Source organism: Coturnix japonica, chromosome 1, assembly GCF_001577835.2.
Source record: "Coturnix japonica isolate 7356 chromosome 1, Coturnix japonica 2.1, whole genome shotgun sequence".
Taxonomy (NCBI): domain Eukaryota; kingdom Metazoa; phylum Chordata; class Aves; order Galliformes; family Phasianidae; genus Coturnix; species Coturnix japonica.
The window spans coordinates 5,942,658-5,962,646 of record NC_029516.1 but is presented as its reverse complement, the minus strand read 5'-3'; the positions used below and the strand labels follow the sequence as shown (position 1 = coordinate 5,962,646).

The 19,989-nt window shown below is 45.5% G+C and overlaps 1 protein-coding gene across 1 annotated transcript in view; it reads left to right on the top strand.

Annotated features, from left to right (window-relative positions):
• The first annotated feature begins 6,859 nt into the window (after positions 1-6,859).
• CCDC3 (coiled-coil domain containing 3) overlaps positions 6,860-19,989 on the top strand; it is a 37,320-nt gene continuing 24,190 nt past the window's right edge. The window contains exons 1-2 of the mRNA XM_015870929.2: positions 6,860-7,840; positions 8,735-8,909. Of these exons, the coding sequence (XP_015726415.1) occupies positions 7,428-7,840; positions 8,735-8,909 (588 nt within the window). The 5' untranslated portion in view covers positions 6,860-7,427. The remainder of the gene's footprint in view (positions 7,841-8,734; positions 8,910-19,989) is intronic.

Genomic DNA, 19,989 nt, shown 5'->3' with positions numbered 1-19,989 from the left:
CTCAGGGCTCAACCTCAGCACCAGACTAATGGGTTGTGGGTGATTCTGTACTCAGATTCCCAGTAACTCCTGCAAACAGGTGGTCTTCTGAGTAACAGAGATGTCTTCTTCAGGCTGTCCACCTTGCAAAAGCCCCTTCTGAATGTTTCAGCACCTTACTCAGGCTATGCCTGTGCTCAGCTGCAGTCTCACTGTAGCTGGGTTTTCAATACTGCCTGCAGAAGGCAGCCCTTCTCTGGACATTGCACTGGTCTACTGTCCTGAACAAATGGGTTTTTAGAGATCTTGGCTTGTTTTACACTTCTGTTTTTAAATGGGAACCGCAAAGAAGGTACTTTCTGGTGTCTCAGCAAGTTCTCTGTGAATATGGATCCAAACTTGCTCCTACTTATAGCTGTAGGTAAAATGGTAAATCTTCAGCAGTAAAAGAACTAATGATGTCTCCTAACCATCCTGGCTTAATTCAAGGTGGTGAGACCTCAATAGCTGTTTGGATTGTGCTCTCCCAGAGAATAGCTAGGTTCATAGAATCATAGAATTGTTTGAGTTGGTAGGGATACTTTAGGGCCATCTGGTCCAACTCTTCTGCGATGAACAGGGACACCTACAGCTAGATCAGGTTGCTCAGGGTCCCAACCAGCTTGACCTTGGATGTCTCCAGGGATGGACCATCCACCACCACTCTGTGCGTGCAACCTGTTCCAGTGCCTCACCACCAAGTTATAAAAAACTTCTTCTTCATCATATCCAATATAAATCTCCCCTAGTAGAAAGCGAAGGTTTAATCTCCACTGCTTATTGTGCAGATGTCCTGAAATCTTCTGTCCTGGAATCATTAATGGTGTTAAGGCAGAACTTTAGAGGCAAAACTTAGAATACCTAGGTGGACTTTCCTGTGATGCTTGTCTCCAGTTATCTGAGTTCATTAGTATGTTAAGAATTGCACCTTCACAATTGCTTTATGCAGTAAGAAGCTAGTATTGATGACCTGACTTTTTTGTTCCTAAATCTTATCTTTCCAGTCAATCTCCTTTTCCATCCCAGCCTTTCAGCCGTATATATAGGCCTTGTCTCTACTCACAGAAGCACAGTCTTCAACACAGGTAAAATAAGACATCCCTCTTTAGCCTTGATGAAGAGACCATCAAAATGTTTTCCTTACGTCTTCCCAAGATAAACATGCAAAACATGATATTTTAACCCAAATAGTTAATATAACCCAAGGAGGAGCCAGGGTTAGCAGCTTTGCTAACAGGCAGTACAATCCAGCAAAGTATTTGCTTGTCTTGCTGCTGATGGATTTTGTAGCTCCTGTATTACCTGTCTTGTATGTGTGTCATCAACTGCTAAATCAGACAGTTTTGATGAGCAAAGAGCCATCCGATTCATGAGAACAGGAAGCAATCTCCATCAGGAGAACTGGATCAGAGCCGGTTTCACTACCATACTTGAGCCAACTCACGAAGTTAAGCATAGATTTTAGGACAATATCTAACATCCAAATAAACCCCCTGCACAATGGCAGGGATGATGTGCTTTTATGTCAACTGCTTAGCAAACACAAAGGACTGTGTCATAGATCCAGAAAGCCCTATCATACCAGAGAAGAGCAAGATCTGCTTAATCCAACACTGCCTTAAATTTTCCTTGATGAGTTACTTTCTTCACTACCCTTTTCTCTCACCCCAAGTCTTTTTCTGCTTTTTCACTCACCTCCCCTCTGCCTTTTCCCCACTCTCCCCAGCACAGGGAGGTGAGATCCCAGCCAAATTCTGGAAGAACTGCCAGATTCAATGGGATTCAATCCCTGAATCCAGAGGTCCTTGGGTGCTGGTGAGATATAGATAGCAGGCACTTGTGTCCCTTTTCACATCCCTGGAAAAAAATTCAGATACTCTGCTAATTTCTGCAGTTGACGAGGAGAAACATGGTGAATATTAAGCACATATTGCCTTACAATGGGCTATAGTTAAGTAAAAATGAGGTAAATTGCATGAAGGTGTTTTCTAAGAGGTCTGTCATATACCATGAGGCAACTTTGCTGGAAAGAACATCTCTAATGAGAAATAAATCACACTGACCTTTGCTCTAGGGCTTGAAAGCAGGTTTCTTTGGGGCTGCAGAGATTCATTTGCCCTTCAGCAGTGGAAGAATTAAGATGTTATGTTTAACATAAACAAGAGAAGTTTAATCCCAAATCCTCATGTGAGTGCACTTTGTGTTCTCTTAAAAGTTCAGTAATTCCATAAGCAAGATGGACAGTTGGGTTATTTTAGACTCAGAAAAAGCAGGGGAGTAACATGAGGGACATCAAAGGGAATTAACTCATCAGGGTAAGAACCCAGTTGTGAAAACTGAGCACAGTGTGAGCTCAATTGCATTAACTATACATTGTGCCAAGGTTGCTCACTATAGATGCCTCTCTCCTCTTGTCTCTGCCCTGCATTAAGATTCAGACTTGACCAACATTGCTTTTTTCATGTGATTCTATAGTCAAAGATACCCAGTGTGAATGACAGGGTGTGGAAGGGACAATGACAGGCAAAAAATGTGGTCAGAGTTACCTCACTTGACTGAGATATGACTGAAATGCAAACTTTACTTTGCCATTACGATTTTTTCTGTAGAGTGACCAATGCAAATTGCTCCATCCTTATTCAACCCTTACTAGCAGGATAAACACAGCTCTTGGGTGAAGAAGTGGTTGTGCTACTCCCTCATTGGCTTTTTGAAGATCAGTCTCTATAATACAATGTTCATCTCTGGTCTATGCAGGAAAAAAGAACACTGAAAACCAGAGTTCACCCCAGAGACAGAAGAATTAGACATCTTTACTCATTCCTCCATGGCTGTGGGAATGGTATGTTACGATATTTTTCCCATCACCAGTTGTGTCGGTGGTACGTATGTGTTATGCAGATGTGTGTCTACTGGGAGCTGTGCTCAGACAGCACATTTCATGTTGATTTATGAACAGCCTTCTGAGCGCAGCACTGCTGGCCTCTGCTGACTTGGGCTGGAATCAGCCTGCACACTGTTGTTATTCTTATTCTTGGACCTGTTGTCACAACTCATGTTCCAAATGCTGGAGAAATACAGAGCTGAGGAGGTCCTTGCCTCAGAACTTGCCCATAGGAGCTGGCATAAAGCAGGGGTTCGATGTGGGTGGACGATGGAGATGAGTTGTGAATGGGAAATCAGTATGTATAGGTCCAAGCTGGGTGGACAGCGGTGGGCCAAGACTGGGTCTGCACAGGAAAAGAAGCTGCAGGACTAAAGACATTAGAGAAAAGAGCCTGAACAGCAACTTAATTGTGCGAGTGGTCAGAAAGGTCACATCTGGTCTACGTGACCCTGAGAATGGAGAGAGAAGTCCAAGCTGAGGAAGCTCTTTACTTTCCTTAGAGCAGAAGAGCTCATCATCCCCAGGTGTAGGAAGTCAGGAAAGGAAGGCAACAGATCAACATGTCCGAGTTGGGACCTGCTGGTCAAACTGGAGAGCAAGAAGAACTAAAAGAACCACAAAACGTTTTTTTTTTTTTTTTTTTAATTATTATTTATTTTTATTATTATTTTTAAATAGGAATCACCCAGCCCAGACAGTTACACACAAACAGTTAAATATAATGGAACAAACATCAGAATGGATGAGAAGAATGACTCAGCTTAGAGAAGCACAGACAGACGCAGGTAATGAAAGCATCTCTTCCTGTTGGGACACTAATGTAGCTGAATGCTCCTCTGTGGGTTTCCCACTCTATAGAAGGGTGGATGTGGGGGAAGAAATCTGGTTTTGATATTCTGTAGCCTGAGCTACAAAGGAATCATTGCAGATGTATGAATAAAAGACAGCTGAGCTGAGGTTTCAGATCACCTGCACCCATCAGATGGGCAACCAGACTCCAAGTACTGTGCACTCGTTTGATACCTGGACTAACACTCTGTCAATACTTTAAAGTCAAGAAGAGGCAGAGACAAGCTGTATTTTACTGAAAGTCCTAAATCACCTGTATCACCATAGAAACAGCAAAGAAGATCACACAGTCTGGAGGGAGAAACCTTTGGTCTGAATATCTGTGAAGATGTGAGAAAGAGAAGGAAGAGCTCCTGCCTGGGAAAGCCATAGGCCTGTCACAAAGCCTAGAAGCCTATCTCAGAGAGGAAGTGAGTGAATAACTGTGGCACATGCATGAATGGCCTGAGAGCTAATTGGCTCCATTGACGCTCCTCTGATTAGCTGGGTTTTGGCTACAGCACTTGTCAGACCCGTGCTGAGTTCACAGCAAGGAAATATTCATGCTGCACTGAAGTTCGTCTCAGATCAGATGGTGGATCCCTGCAGAGAAAGCAAACACAGATCTGAAAGATGTGGCCTCCAGGGAGGGTACCTAAATCCTTACTTTGAGTCACTGATTCCATGTTATCAAGAGCTGGAAGAGAGAAGACTGCTGGAAGGGATTCGGGTCCTCGTGCTTCTTTTTGCTACCTCAGAAACAAAGGGAGAAGGAAGAAAATTGACGGTGTAGAGAAAATTGACTTTGGTAGAGAAAAACTTGAGAGCAAAATGTCATTAATCATTGTGATCCAAGTGCAGATGGCTGTAATTATTTACTAAAGTACTGATCTGAATGTGGTTTATGAGCTCAAGGAAAAACAGCCCAAGGGAGCAGCTTGTTTGGATGGAAGGCAAAGTTACACGCTGATGAGCTTCTGAGAGGGGAAGGGCCCAGCAGGGGACATCTCACATGGGGCATGAGAGGAGCCACCCCAAACCTTTACAATTGTACCAGATACAGCATGCATAAATGGGAGACAGCAAGGAATCCAGGCGCTTTAAGGTCAGGTATTTTAATTTCATGTGTACTGTATCTGTTCAAGAACTGGGGCCAAGACCTCATTTCAGCTCATTCAGCTCTGAATCAGCCCTGTGGACTCCTTCTGTGTCCTCACAGTGCTGACACTACCACCTCTGCAGGATCACGGAGAAATTCCAAAGAACACTAATTACTTGCTTCCACACTCTGGTAATCACCGCCAAAAGGAGAACTGGAGAGCATCAAACAGAGCCAGTGTGTGCTAGCAATTGCTATTGTGTGTTCTGAGATGGCTCACTGATTCCAGGGCTCTGCTCACATGAGAGCAGTTTAATTCAGACAATTAACAGTAGCGTTAATTAAAGACACTTCTGCATTCTGGCTCTGAGCTGCCTGTGTTCCTCTCTCTTTTTCCCTGTTCTCTTCACAGCTGTTACGTGGTTGCTAACAAAAACGTGAGCAATGGCTGAACACGCTCAGCTGAGGTTAAATATTTCCAAGTGCTTTGGGGACAGTTGGCCATTACTCACTTGCAACACACAGTAAACAGAGATGGAGCTTAAAACAGGCTCTCTTCTTTCCAGAAGATATCAATTTTTTAGGTATACACTGAAGAAATAGTGCTTGTGTCTCATGTTACCATAAGAATTTGGTTCCTGGGACAAAATAACCCATGGCTACAAATAATGCATCAACTGTGGGTTGATGGTCAAACCACATGATCCTATTGGACCTTTCCAACCTGAATGATTCCACCATTCTGAGTCAGCAACAGCCTCAGTTCTTTATTTTCCTCCTTTGCTCTTATTTCCATATCTAAAATGTACTGAATAAAGCCGCGAAGCCTCCCCTACCACAATGTATTCCCTTCAGTTTCCAAAGCAGAGAGAAACACTTTGTCCTGGTGGTTAACGCTATTCAAAATACAGTTAAACTTGTTGATCTATTGGGATTTCCTGAGGATGTTTCCTTCAAAGCAGTCTTTTCAGATTGCCTGTTCAGATTTTTTTCCGAAGGTTATGAAACCATTTGTTGATTTCCAAGAAACACATTGTGAAAAAAAAAAATGCTATAAAAGCTCCATCGATCATTCCGGAGGATTTGTTAGGAGAAAAAAGAGACAAAAATATCTGCTTCTGTTTTAGCAACTTTGCTTCTCTTGCATAAAACTGCCTTTAAATTCATCAAGGGACTGTGCCATCATGACATAGGAATATCACCTTTATGAAACTCCTCAAGCTATTTCCTGCCAACAGCTGGATGTGATGAAGTTATCCCCGAGGGAGACACTTGTCACTGAAGATGTCTCCCTGTCGTGAACTTGGCTTAGTGTCGTGTAACTTGTGGTTCATTCTTTTGCACAGTGCTTCCAATCCTGTCCATACGTGGGGACCCCCAACCCTGGGCGCAGAACCAACAAGGAACCAAAAGGCATCTTCTGCTCCTGACGGCTCCCAGTCCTTCTGGAGAGCAGAAACAGATGGAGACAGACAGACAGACAGAGGAGAGGATTAAAGGATTCAGCCAGGACTTACAGTCAAACTTTCAGTAGTCATCAGCGTTAGGGAGAGACTTAACCAGGACCACATCTGCATGATATCCATATTCCAACAGAAGACTTTATTTATTTATTTTATTATTATTATTATTTTCAGCATCCCAAGCTCTTTCTTGGCCACGTTATTACCAGTCAGATCTAATGTGGGAAAAGGACGAAAACTTGAACTAGAAGGAGCTATTTCGGGCTGCAGATGGTGCGGGGCCCCTGGGGATGCTCGGGAGCTCCGCAGCAGTGCTTGTGCCAGGAGAAGGGTCGGGCTCGGAGCCATCTGCCCGAAGGCTGGAGAAGCCCCAGGGTGCCGCAGTTCTATGGAGTAAGCGGTGGGAAGTGACTGCTCAGAGAGCCGTCTTTTTATTTTTACCTTTCTCATCAGCTGCATTTTGAGAAAGAGTTGCAGGCTTCTAAGAAAGGAAATCGCAAGTGGGATCTGGCACCTCCCTCAGTCCCTGCCCTCCCTGTTCGACCTGTCTCCACCTCCCCGAGCCCCGGGTACCGCCAGTGTTCCCCGTAGGGTCCGGGGATGCCCAGCGGCAGCTTTAACCCCCCGGAGCTGTGCTTTGCCCTTTGCATCTCCGCCCTTTTTCATCTCTCTCTTCTTTGCACGTCCGTCCCGTCCGTCCCGTCCACCTCTTCCCTCCTCATCCCTCCCCTTTGCATCCCTCCCTTTTCACCTCCCCCTTTGCACCTCTCCCATTTCCCTCCCTCCCCTTCGCATCTCTGCCCCTTCGCATGTCTCTGCCTTTTCCCAGCCCTCCCCTTTGCATCTCAGCTGCTCTCATCTCAACCCCTTCGCACCCTCACCCCTTTGCATCTTCACTCCTTCACTCCCCAAACCCTCTAAGTCTCATTATTATCATTTTAATTTACGGGGGACACCTTTGACTTTCCCACCTTTTGCTTCAACCCCACCCCCTCCCTACCCCTTCCACCTATAACATTTCCGAGCTGTCCCTTACCCTTCTTCTCCCCTATTCCTATCCCCACTCCCCAGTCCCGGTGCCGGTCCAGGAGTGGAGCCGGGCTCGCCCCCCCCCGGCTCGGAGCCTCCCGCGATGCCGCCGCCCGCGGGGCCGCTGCTGCTGCTGGGGCTGGCGCTGGGGCTGGGGGCCGGGGCGGGCGCCGGGGGGGGCTGCCAGCTGCCGGCCGAGTGGCGACCGCTGAGCGAGGGCTGCCGAGCCGAGCTGGCTTCCATCATCGTTTACGCGAGGGTGTTGGCTCTTCATCCCGATCCCTACGGGGCTTACAATTATCTGCCCTGGCAACGGGACCTCCCCTCCGGTGCCAGCTCGCAGCACAACCCGGGGGGACTCTTTTATTCGGCTGAGATCGAACTGCTGTGCGATCAAGCGTGGGGTAGCATGCTGGAGGTGCCCGCCGGTTCCCGACTCAACCTCACCGGGCTCGGCTACTTCTCGTGTCACTCGCACACCGTCATGCAGGGCTACGCTTACTTCTTCTTCCTCCGGTGAGTCCCAAACTCGGGGGTCCGGGGGGGTCTGGGTGCCGTGGCACATAACCGGGCATCCTCCAGGACTGGGAGGGTTGGTCCCATCCCGCTGCTCTCCACGTAGTATCTCATCTTCCTCACATCCACCCCAAAGAAACATCCGGAGCTGGGATATCCCAGCACTGCTTTAATGCTGAGCTGCTGTTAAGCAGCCCCTGGGTGCTGCTGCTTTTGTTTTTTTCATGAACAGAGCTCTTCTCCAGCTCTGGAGAAGGGCCAGTGCCTGTTCTCCGAAGTTTGGCATGAGAGTATAGGAGCAATCCCCAAATGCACACCCGGCAGCGTTCTGTTGGTCCCAGCCAAATCGTGACTTTGGGCTCATTGAAAGAATAAGAAAATAAACCACAATGTGGGAACAAAGCCATTGCCCTGACCTTTCAATCCAGAAGCATTTGCAAAATGTTGCTTTGTGGCTTGTTTCGAAATGCTCGCTATATCCTTACACTTGGTGCGTAGCAAAACAAGTTCTGATGCTGTCCAGTGCTCAGTCTGGGACAATATCTTTAAGGACATGCCTTCCAAAAGTTATTTATTGACTTTGAAGGAGCTTGACTCAGGGGTCAAGAGCAAAGCAACACAAATTCAGTGGGAACCGAAGACCTAAAGAGAGAGTTGACGTATTTTGGGAGCTCATTGATATCTGCAGGGCAGCAGGAGCCTGCCAGGTCCTCCCTGCAGCTACCAGGTCAAATCCATGGAGAATATAGGCAGCAAAGTACTAGAACTGCTGAGAGCCATGTGATGGCTCAAAGTCTGTCCATGCAGCTTTGGTGGTACTTGGCTGAGCTGGGGGGACAACGGTGACTTCTGCAATAGAGCCTTAAAGCAGCTGCCCCATGTTTTGTGTTTCAGCATGGATGAGAATTACATTCTCCTGCCACATGGGGTGAACTTCCAGGAGGCGATTTTCCCGGACACCCAGGAGAACAGGAGGATGTTTGCCAGCCTTTTCCAGTTTTCCAACTGCTCGCAGGCACAGCATGCCCTGAGCTTCTCCAGCGACTGGGAGATCCAAGAAGATAATCGAGTAAGGGATTTATTTGCTCTTTGGTGCTTTGTTTTCTAGGTGGGTGCAGACATTCAAGTGTCATTTGTATGCGTATACATCTATATGTATATATGTATGTAGATTGGCTGGCCCCTAATTTTCCTGGTCTGTTGGCACCATCACTGGCAGACAACACCCTGCTGATGGGGAGATGTTAAGTTCTGCTTTTAGTGCTCACCTCTTTGCTGACCCTTTAACTTCCCTTGGGGCTGAGCAAAGCCTGTCATTGATTTGATCATGAGCAATGGATAGGAAACCAGAATCAATTAAGATCCTGTTGTCGTTTTGCTGTCTGCAGAACCCGCACTTTTATTTCAATGGAAATGTTTGGGAGTAGAGCTTTTTGGCTCCTGGTTTGGCTCTTGTCTGGACCACTGCAGACTGTGAGGGATTATTCTTGCCTAATTCACACAGCAGCATAAACACTGATTTCGGAGGTAATCGTCCTAAGCTGCCTTTGTAGCTGCCGGGGGAATAAAGACTCTTGAGGGCACATTCATCTGAGTAATGCCAGCACCTGCTTTGGAGCAAGCTGCCTTTCTCCTCCCAAGGGAGAGCACGAGAAGTAATTCACCCTCTAGGCAACTCTCCCTGAAGAAAGTATATTTTTAGCACGGAAAGTCCGCTGGTGTCTGTTGCCTGTGGCTTCTGAGCTTTATGGGGCTGTAGTGTTTGTAATAAATGCAAGCTTTTCATAAACACTTCTTTGGCAGAGAGGAGCAACCTGCAGTGATGTTCTGGGTATATACACTTGCGGAACTGGAACTTGGAGACCTCTTTCTTTTAATGCCAAACTTTGTTTTACGAGGCTGGTGGTTTCCACGGGGAGCTGAGAACATCTGAAGCATCTCTTTAGGTCAGGATGGAAGGGGACATGTATGATCTATTGTGTCCTGTGGATTCATACACAATATTTGTGATGGCAGAAGCTCTGGCAGCAGCTAACCAAGACTTTTCCCATGGGCTAAGTTTGAACTGCTGTGTTGCTCACCAGGTGCCAGTGGCACTATGGGCATGATCCCAGTCCTTGGGATGTCCTGAGAATGCCATTGTCCCATTCTGGGGAGAGAAGGGGGATTATTCACATTCAAATACACATTTGGAGCCAAATGTAGGGGACCCTGATGTACTGGTGCTTAGTGATGCCAATGGTACAACTCACTGGAATGGAAACCAAAGGGCAGAACCTAGAGCACATTGATCAAAAGTGCATCTCAGCTGTCGTGCTCCTTGACCCCACACAGCTGCAAGCAGATTAAAGGGAATTACAGCCAGAGCTGGGGGCTTTAAATACCTTTGCACACACCCTGTGAGGGAATAAACTGAGCTCAACTGATGGCCACATTGTCTGCTTCCTTTTGCAGTGAAAAGTAAAAGCTTCCTCTGCACTAGTTAAAAATAGTTTGGATTGTGCACCCATTCAGCCCATGCATCTGTGCTCTTGTGTTGGAGATAGATAGGCTTCTTGGCTACCACTGCATTAGGAATTTGCTTCCCCTTCTTAGCATTACCCTTCTCTTCCCAGCATGGGTTGGAATCTCTTCCCAACATGCATGGTTGGCATTTCGCTCCTTGCTTTGCCTTATCAGATCTAATGGTGATGGGATCAAGTCTGAGGGAAGAGACAGAGGTGCTGATGTCCTCAAACCAGAAGGTGAAGGTCTAGTTTGAGGAACTGAGGGTCCCACCTTTGAGTCTTGGGTTATCTTCACATGTGGCTCTGTCAGCAACAAGACTCCAAAAGGCTTTTTCCCAGTGCTCCCTGCAGCCCCATCAGGGCTGTCCCATGGAATGAAAAGCTGCCGGCTCCTTCTCCTCCTCTCTCCTGCTCTGCCCAGCGCTTGGGGAGCAAATAGATTTGCAGCAAATCCTCAACACACTGACACAGTAAAGGGATACAGAGCACAGGAAAACCTTACAACTGTTGGAAAGCCCCTGGGCACATGGTAAAAGGAGACCAGAGCCCAGACAATTTGCTGGGGATAACACATTCCTCGTCCTGACTGCTACTGCTGCTGGAAGCTGTTTCCAGCTGCATCTTTAAGCCCCTTCCGTCTGGGCTGGGGGCCAGGCGCTGCTATCCATGGTTATCCAGCAACCCCACAGTCTGATGAATTTACTCAGGTTCTTGTTCTGGCCATTTTGGAGAGCAACAGTAGCTCAGCTGTCCTTTCTTCAGGCAGTTCCATTTTGGCCTCCACGCTTGTAATCAGTTAGGCTCTATCCTGACCTTTCTCAGCCACTCGGAGATGTTCACAGACCTCCTGCTTTGCTTTGGTTTACCACAAGATTGGTGCTAAAGCCCTGAGCTTCTACTGCACCACAGCTGGAGCTTAACGAATCACTGCAACTCCTCTCCCTTCTGTTTAAAGCTTAAGAGCTGATGTTGGTGGAGATAATGATACAGGAACTCTACATTTCCCCTCTGGAGTTACGGTTTTAGGTTGCTCTTCCCACTCTCCAGCCCATTGGAGAAATGCAGTAGTTGCCTATAAAACAAATCTTGCAGTCGCAGCAGTTTCCTTTAATAAGGTGTTTTTATTGAAGAAAGGACCAATTAAGGAGTAATAAAAACCTGATTAAAATTCTTAAAAGCTCTGTGTTTGTGCTCAAGCCTCAAGTTGATGCTCGAGGGAAGACCTGCGGATACATCAAAGAATGTGCACTTTTTGGGCTGTGCTGTGCTGGCTGAAGCACAACCTCCAGCTCCCTTCTGGCTTTGGGAAGTGCCCTGGGGTCCTCTTGACCTCTATCCAGTTCTTACCCCACTGTCTCTGACATTGCTCACTAAACCCTGCATTACACCCAGTTGTTGTCTGTAGGTTGGTGCAGCCAGTAGCACTGGAGTTGCATTGCTGAAAGCTCCTGATGCTTTTAGGGAGCAGCCTTAGGACCTCTTTTTTTGCTCAAAAGCAGTCCTAGAGGTCATAGAATCATAGAATATCTCAAGTGTTCCAAGGCCAGGTTGAACAGGGTGCTAGGCAGCCTGAACTGAAGCCTTGTTCCCAAGTAGTAGGCTTTTTTTTTCCCTAGAGATGGGATGGGGTCTCAGGGAACCTGATCTAGTGGTTGGCAACCATGCCAGTGGCAGGGGTATTGGAACTGGATGATCTTCAAGGTCCCTTCCAATGCAAGCCATTCTATGATTCTATGATCCTAAGCTGGAAGGGACCCTCAAGGATCATCAAATCCAATTCCTCAGAGTTTTCTTTGGATGATAGATATGAGCATTCAGCATTGCATCATCACCCTCCTTGCTATCCAAATGCGCTAATGCCTCTTTCTCGTAACAGATTTTGCTACATGCTAAATGGTACTTTTCTGCATGCAGAGAGTTGATTTCTGCTTGCTGAAGCTGAGAGGAGGTGATGAGAAAGCAGTTTCCCCTCTTGCAGTGCCCCATGCAGGCTTTCACATTTCAGTACAAAGCTGGTAGCTCACATTTCTCCCCCTGAATGGCTTTCTGTAGGGCTGCGCAGTCTCTTAATTGAGACCTTGCTGCCTTTTCTGCATAGAAAGGATTACACCAGGGTAACTTGAGGCCCGGTTTATGGAGAGTCTATGGAAGTATGAGGGTCAACTCTACGGAAGCATTGAACATGCTTGCAGTTAGTTATTACTCAGAGGAGTTTTAGCTCTTGGTTTTGTTAACAAATTGATGGGGAGGCTCATTTTTATTGGCTTATTCAGTTTGCAGGAGGAGATTTTATTGAGCCTTTCTCCATGAATTGCTTTTTCCCCTCTCAATCATCAGACCTGCATCCCGGCTGCTACTTCAGCTGATTTAGGTGAATTATTTTCCTTCTCAGTTTCGGAGAGACCCTTAGAGATTTCTATGGGTAATAATGAAGCTTTCATGGAAGTTGTCAGCATTCCTAATAAAAAGCAAGGTAACTAACTAGTTAGGAGCCAATCTACAAATGTCTGCTTAGCATCTTCCTCTCCAGTGGCACTTTGGCTGCTGTAACAAGCACCTCATGACCATCTGTAACACCTGCAAGGCTTTAAAGCAGCTAAAAAAAGGAACCAGATAAGAAAAGCAATTGTAATTGTATAATTGGCTTTCCCATTATTATACAAAGAAATAAATTGAATTAAATGGCATTCTTCCTCTGCGGAAATGGAGGAAATAGTTTCAGAGCTATTTGTATTTCAACAAAGGGCATGTGAATATATTGGGAACCGCTGGGTTGAGTCACTCCCTGAACCCATCCTTGGGCAGCAGTTCTTGTAGCCTCTTCCTTGTCCTGGTGACCTCAGCTGGGTGGATGGTCATGGCTCACATTCAGAGACACTTCGTAAGACCAGTAAGGCTTAAATCATGGAGAAACAGCATCTTCCACAACAGCTCCTTGGGCTACCAGAGAATGACCTGGATGTTTGTTCTGGTAGTTTCCTCTCTGCTCTGGGCTCTAGGGGAGGAACTGGAAGCCTGGGAAGTGCCAGTCATGGGTAACCCATCCTTGTGCTCTAGTGCATACTGTGGAGCCCACTGCAGTCTTGCTGGATTAAGGCAGTTTTCTTTAATTCCCATGTACTGGCCTTCTGTTTTTTCTTGCAGCATGAGCAACATGAAGGATCCTCCCTTCCCTGATCCTAAGGGACTAGGGAAATAGAAAATACTCTCTTTAAAACTCCAGTGTGTCAAGGGCAAGGCAAAATGACCTCAAAGTAGATAAAATTAGGGTCCAATAAAGGTTTGAAATTCTTTTTTTTTTTTTTTTACATTAGGTTTCTTTCCCTGCAGCTTGTTGAAGCAGCAAAATACCATGACAGAGAATGCCCATTGCTTCCATCTCATTTTAATGATGTTCTACTGTGCTTTTGTTTTCCTTCCAGTAACCCACCCAAGGAGAGTATCCCTGCCCTACAATCTGTGTTTGATTTGCATAGTTGTGAGCTGCATTAAATGAGAAGGACAACTGCTGAAAAGTGTCTGGGATGAAGGGAAACCACAAGATAGCTGATATATTTGGGTAATGTCCCTTGGAGTCTTTTGGTGTGGAAATGGCATGGACTCATTTCCCACTCAGCCTGTGATGGGGGACTCTTAGGGATGTGGTAAGCATCTCCCTATCAGTTTTCTGTCTTCCCACATGAACACAGACTGATCAAACAGAGAACAAAAGGCCATGGAAGTCTTCAAAATCCATGGGATGTTTCCATTGCACATGATCATTCCTTTATTTGTAGCACCCAGATGGTGTTTAGAGTATTTCCAAGCAGGGAAATGGGGAAATGTCTCCATTCCTAGAGTGCCTTATAGAGGTACCCTTTTTCTTTATTATGAGGCAGCTTGACCATTTGTTCTCATACAGTGCCACGTAGCAGGGTTGACCTGAAGTAGAATACAAAGTCTTCAGTTTGATATCAGTTATGTTTAGTCTCAGTTTGGGGTTGAAAAGAGAACCCTCTGAACTCTGGAAGCTTGGTGCAGGGCAAAGCAAGAAGAGATGAGAATACATTGGTGTTCCACCAACTGGTGGAGAAATCTGGACCATCTTGCTCACCATCAGTAGATGTAGATTGCTGCAGAGCACAGCCTGCTCTGACTATGCACATTGAGGTACATGATATCCTCAAAATTATCCTGCTTCCAGCCTGCCAGGCGAGGAAATGCCTGGGCAGCCATGAGTATGTGTGCATGGCTGCTGCCTCTGAAGGCAATCCTTCCAGGAACTAGCGATGAGCGGAGACCCACATGGCTTCAGGCTGCTTTTAATTATACAGAGCCACATTTTCAATAAGTTCTGCCAAATGCATTAAATTATTCTGGATTTCATGGCATGAGGCTACCTACTTCTGTACATGAGCAGGCATCTGACCCCAACCACAGCAGATCATTTCATCTCTTGGTCTGGCTTCTCCTTCAGTGTTTGCTCAGCTGTATAAAGATTTTTTTTGCAAGCACCCGGGCTCTTACTCATAGCCAAGAGCAGAAGCAATACGTTTCCCAGTAGTATAAGAAAGATGCAGCAAACCGGATGGGGCCAAATCCACAGAGTGTGGCACAAGTGAGATGTCAACATTATGGTCTCAGGGCAGATTGGAGATGTGGGATGTTTGTCAGCCTGGTCATGTTCCCTCTGTGTTAGCATGAAGTCTGGTAGAGGCAGATACCTGTGGAAGGCAGTGGAAAGTCTGAAGAGACATCTCCTAGGTCACTATCTGGGCTGGCCATTCTGAGGACTGTATTCATAGTGAATATCTGGAAGGTTTTCTGGGCCAGGAGCAGACAGAGCGAATGATGGATGCTCCCAAGCTGTTGTTCAACCCAAATATGGGAGACTCTCTCTAATCTGTAAGTCTGTAGATGTGTTAGGTGTTCTTGCATGTGAAGATTCATGCTTTGTCTTTTTCAGTAGATGGGAAAGATGATTTATGGGGTCCAGAACCAGCAGTCCCGGGCTAAGTTCTGTCCTTGGTACAAACACTTGTCTTGCTGTGAGCATAGCTGGACTTTGGTTTAGTTATTGGCCACAGTCAACCCTGTATGCAATGAGAAGTACTTTATTTCCACTTGTGCCTTTCCTCATTCACCTGTGACATTAAAAAGAAAAAAAAAAAGAAAAAGAAAAAGGAGAAAAATGTTTATTAAAAACAACAACTGTGGAAATCCAGCTGGCAGATGGGACACCTATAATGTTGCCTGTAACCGGATCAGCCATTCTGCCTCGAAGGGAGATGAGGTCTTTCAGTCAGGGACATATTTTCTCCCAGCCCATGTATTTTGATGTTTATTTTCATGAAGGGGAAGCCAAGTTGGCTCCGAGGCAGCAGTAGTTCAAGTCCTTAATGGAAGCTGTGGATGCAGCCTTCTAATATCTATACTGCCTCCACCAGCCAAATGACTTTCCAAATTTCCCTGCAGAAATGTCCCTGCCCCATGGAACCTGGGCATGGGCAGCCACGTGGTTGCAGGTTTAGCTTTGCTGCCAGCCTGGAACACAGAGCCAATGCAAACCATTTTCGGGGCACTGGGAGAATAGGGTTTTGGCATGGCCAATTGCAGCTGGTTACTGCCAGAATTGTTGCAGGTGCTTCTGGCAGCTGACACAGTGGCTACCTCCTTTCACTGCCACAATTAGAGGTTTTTTTTGGAACGATACCGCTACAACTGCTGTCCAGTTATCTGTAAAATGAAGTCCAATAGGAAAAAAAACTTACTGTGAGAGAAGCAATTTTCCATGACGCTGTGTAATGTGAAAAGGAAAGAGCAGAGGGAGGGCTATCTCATTCTGAGGATGGTAGAAGCGAGGCTGTGTTCCCTAGTTCAAGGAACTAGGATTTATCTCCAAGGAGATTAGAAATGATTGTCTGTAATCTGTTAACTAATTTTTCTATCTCCTGTGCCCTTCCCTTTGCCTATCCATGTCTTATCCTATCCTTGGGGACATGTGTTCAGATGTGTGACATGTGAGCACCTGGGGTTTGGTTAGTTATTCAAACCAAAATATGCTGTTGGATGGTGATGGCACATATTCTCTTTATTGCCTCAAAATGCAATGAGTTTGTCACCTCCATTCATCTTCACTGCAAACCTGTTTCAGAGCACGTTCACTTGTTTGTCTTGCTTTCGGTCTTTCCAGAGACTTTACAAAGCACAATTATGTTCTCCTGGATGTTCTTGATTATATATATATATTGTGGAAAAAACTCAGTTGCATAACTGGATGGTAGTTGGGGAGAGAGAGAAAGGAAAGTCAGAGTAGAAGAACAGCTTGTGCTGATGCTGGCTGAGGACACAAATAGAAAGTGAGATGATGTAAGTCCCCATTTCCATTGCATGGGGAAAAGTTTTGTTTCAGAGTCTCTGAAGCATGAACATAACAGCCACATCTACTCAATATCTTCTGTTTTGTTGTGGAGCAGGAAAGCTCTTTCCACATAAAAGCATTGTGTAGGATTGTGGAAGTGACACTGAGGCCCTGGTGCATGTCCAGAGAAGGGCAACAAAGCTGTGAATGGTCTGGAGCACAAGTCTTATGGGGAGCTGCTGAGAGAACTGGGATTGTTTGGTCTGGAGAAGAGGAGGCTCAGAAGAGACCTTATTGCTCTCTACAAATGCCTGAAGGAAGGCTTTGGCAAGGTGGGCCTCTTCCCTTGGGAAATGGCGATAGGACAAAAAGTAATGACCTTAAGTTGTGCCAGGGGAGGTTCAAGTTAGATATTAGGAAAATTTCTTCATAGAAAAGGTGGTGAGGCATTGACACAGGCTGCCCAGCGAGGTGGTGGAGTCACCATACCTGGAGGTGTTCAAAGAAAGTGTAGATGTGACACTGAGGGACATGGTTTAGTGGGCATGGTGGTTGATAATTGGACTGGATGATCTTATTGGTCTTTTCCAAACTTAATGAGTTTTCCAAACTTAATGAGTTTTTATGATTCTGTGATTCTAAGGAGAGGAATGATGAGCTCCACGGGAGAGCTCTGTTGGACACCAGCCTGTGCTCTTGAGTGGAAATGCTATGAGTTTATTCCTGGCCTACAAACAGTGCTCTAAGCTGAGAATCTCCATGTACATGGTTTATCAGTAGGAAGGATGCAGGTGTATTGTACTTCGTCTGCATGTGTCTGTATTGGAGAGATAGCTGTAAGTAGAGACAAAGAAAAAATAATGGGTATAAATAAGAGAAAGAAAACAAGCATAGAGGTAGGAAATGAGGATATAATGTACTGAAATGTGTAGCCAACCAATGTGGTGAAATCTCCATTATTTACATGCTTTGATTCAAGCTGGGAGGTTGCAGTAAGTCTGTTAGTCAGAAGAGACTCTCCATAGTCTTCCTGCCTCTGGAGGATTATCTATTGCATGGGGCATGACAGAGCTTTGGGATGAGGTAGTGATGTGGATTGGAAACAGCTTTAATAATGCCCCATGGAAGAGTTGTTGCTGCCATCAGCAGTTGTTTTTCTGCCTTATATATGTTTTAGGGCAACGGCATGTTTTGAGTTCAGAGATTTGCCCCTTCACGATCTGCCCATTAAAATCTTAATTGAGCCGGTGTTTTCCTAAATCTCAGTTTCAAAGGACAGGGAGCAAATGTGATTCTTGGTTCCTTTCCCAAAAGTGCAGAACTTTGATTAAACATATCCAGGAAATAGTGTTTTATGCTCAAATCTTTTCTGCTGCAATAGAAATGGCTCAAAAACACATTCAGTGACAAAATCCAAATATTTAACTTCTGTCTATATGGGCAGCTGAGATATTGATGTGAAATATCCCAATGCTTCCAAATCAGTGGCAATCAGGAGCTGCTTCTTACGGGCGGTTGCTGCTCCCAAATCACTTTAATGACATTGAGAATGAGAAGGAGTGGGATCCTTCTATCACAACATCAGCGCCTGGGACTAAACACGTACTGGAGCTAATTAAAAAGAAGCCCAAAGCAGAGCCATTCCTACCTGGTTCTGTATTCAGACATCAGGATTGACCTCGAATTTGCTTTCTGCTCACTGTCAGAATCATCTGAAACAGGAGAAGCCTCCCATGGTTGCTGCTAACAAAGTGGTGTTTATCACATTCTGGTAATTACATTTGCTGTGGTATTTACAGCATTTCCTCTGTTTTGAAATGGAGTAATCTCAGGCTTGCCCAGAGCGAATCATGTACTCTAACCTGCTCCTAATCCCACATGTAGCTTTAAACATTAACATACCATTGGTAGTGTCCAGGCTTGGTCTGTACCCCATGCAGGGGCTGTGGATATTGAAGCACCGCAGTATCTGACAGGGGGCAGCATCTTTTTTCCCTCATCTACAGATTCTGGGGATTTACTGTTCACCCGAACCTCACCTTCTGCAGTGTCAGCCTGGGGACAACATGGGCAGTTCATATAGCAGCAGTAGAAAGGTTTCCACTTCCCTTATAGTAAGCAGCTGATGGCTCTCTCCTAGAACTAAAGATTGATTCTGGGACTGAGATCCAGATCTTTAGTGCCAGAGCCACTGAACCGTCCTGTGTAGATAGGGAGGTAGTCTAGTAGTCTAAGGAGGTAGGCTTGGTTTGAATGCTTCCAAAACCAGTCTGAGTATTTATCAGTGTCTAATGATTTCTGCAGGGCTAAGGGAATCACTCCTCCAGTTCTTTCTCTGACCCAAGTTGTACTTGCATTGTCAGATGCATTTGGCATCTCTAACTTCTTGTCTAGAGCAGTGATTGGGAAATCCATGCCCAGCAAAACATGAGTTGAAAGAGCTTCTGTGCTGCATCCAGTGGTGAGGGTAACCCCACAAATGCACTTTCTTCTTGCCTTTTGGGCGAAGGTGATACATTAAGGTTGAGAAACAGAGCTCATGTAGGCTCACACTGTGGTCGGGCCTTGGCCCTGTATGATCTTAATGTGATCTAAAAGGGACTGGTGTGTTCCTGCAGCATTTATTCTACAGTACCCTAATCATGACTGTGGGTCTGTCTCACCATGTGCTTTTCCTTCATACAGACATTCTGGGCTTAGATTCAATGGATTCTAGAAAAGGCCAGAGCTTGAGGCAAGCACTGCAGCCTGCCCAGGGTCCTCCTTTGCGCAATGCTGTGTAGAGCAGGTGGCTTGAATTTGCTCAGAGCTTATGATGCCTATTGGAATCTTTATCTTCTAGCTTAAGATGCCTTTGGATAAGAATTCTTGAGTGCTTGTAAGACATCGACTTTTAGTTTGTGGATTTAAATCCAATTTTCTAAATTGTTTTAAAGCAATTCCATGTGTTTTGAAATTCCAAAGCCCCTAGTCTTCTTGTTTTATAAGCTTGCTGTCAATTACAGACTGATTTAGGAAATGGTGCAAAATGTGTAAATAGTTCTATTTACAGAGAAAAAAAAAAGAATTTTTTCAAGATGGTGCGAGGAGAGAAAAAAAAGAAATGAAAACACATGTTAACAGTACTTTATCAAAAGGAAACTATATCTCTAACTATAGAATACCTTAGACCCCAAAGCTGGCAGTAACAACCACAATAAGCTTTCTAATCCAGGTAGCATTGTTGGAACCATCATGTAAGACAACCTTTTTCATTAGGCTTTTTGAATTATTTCAGCACTGATTTTAGGGCTTTTTCTATT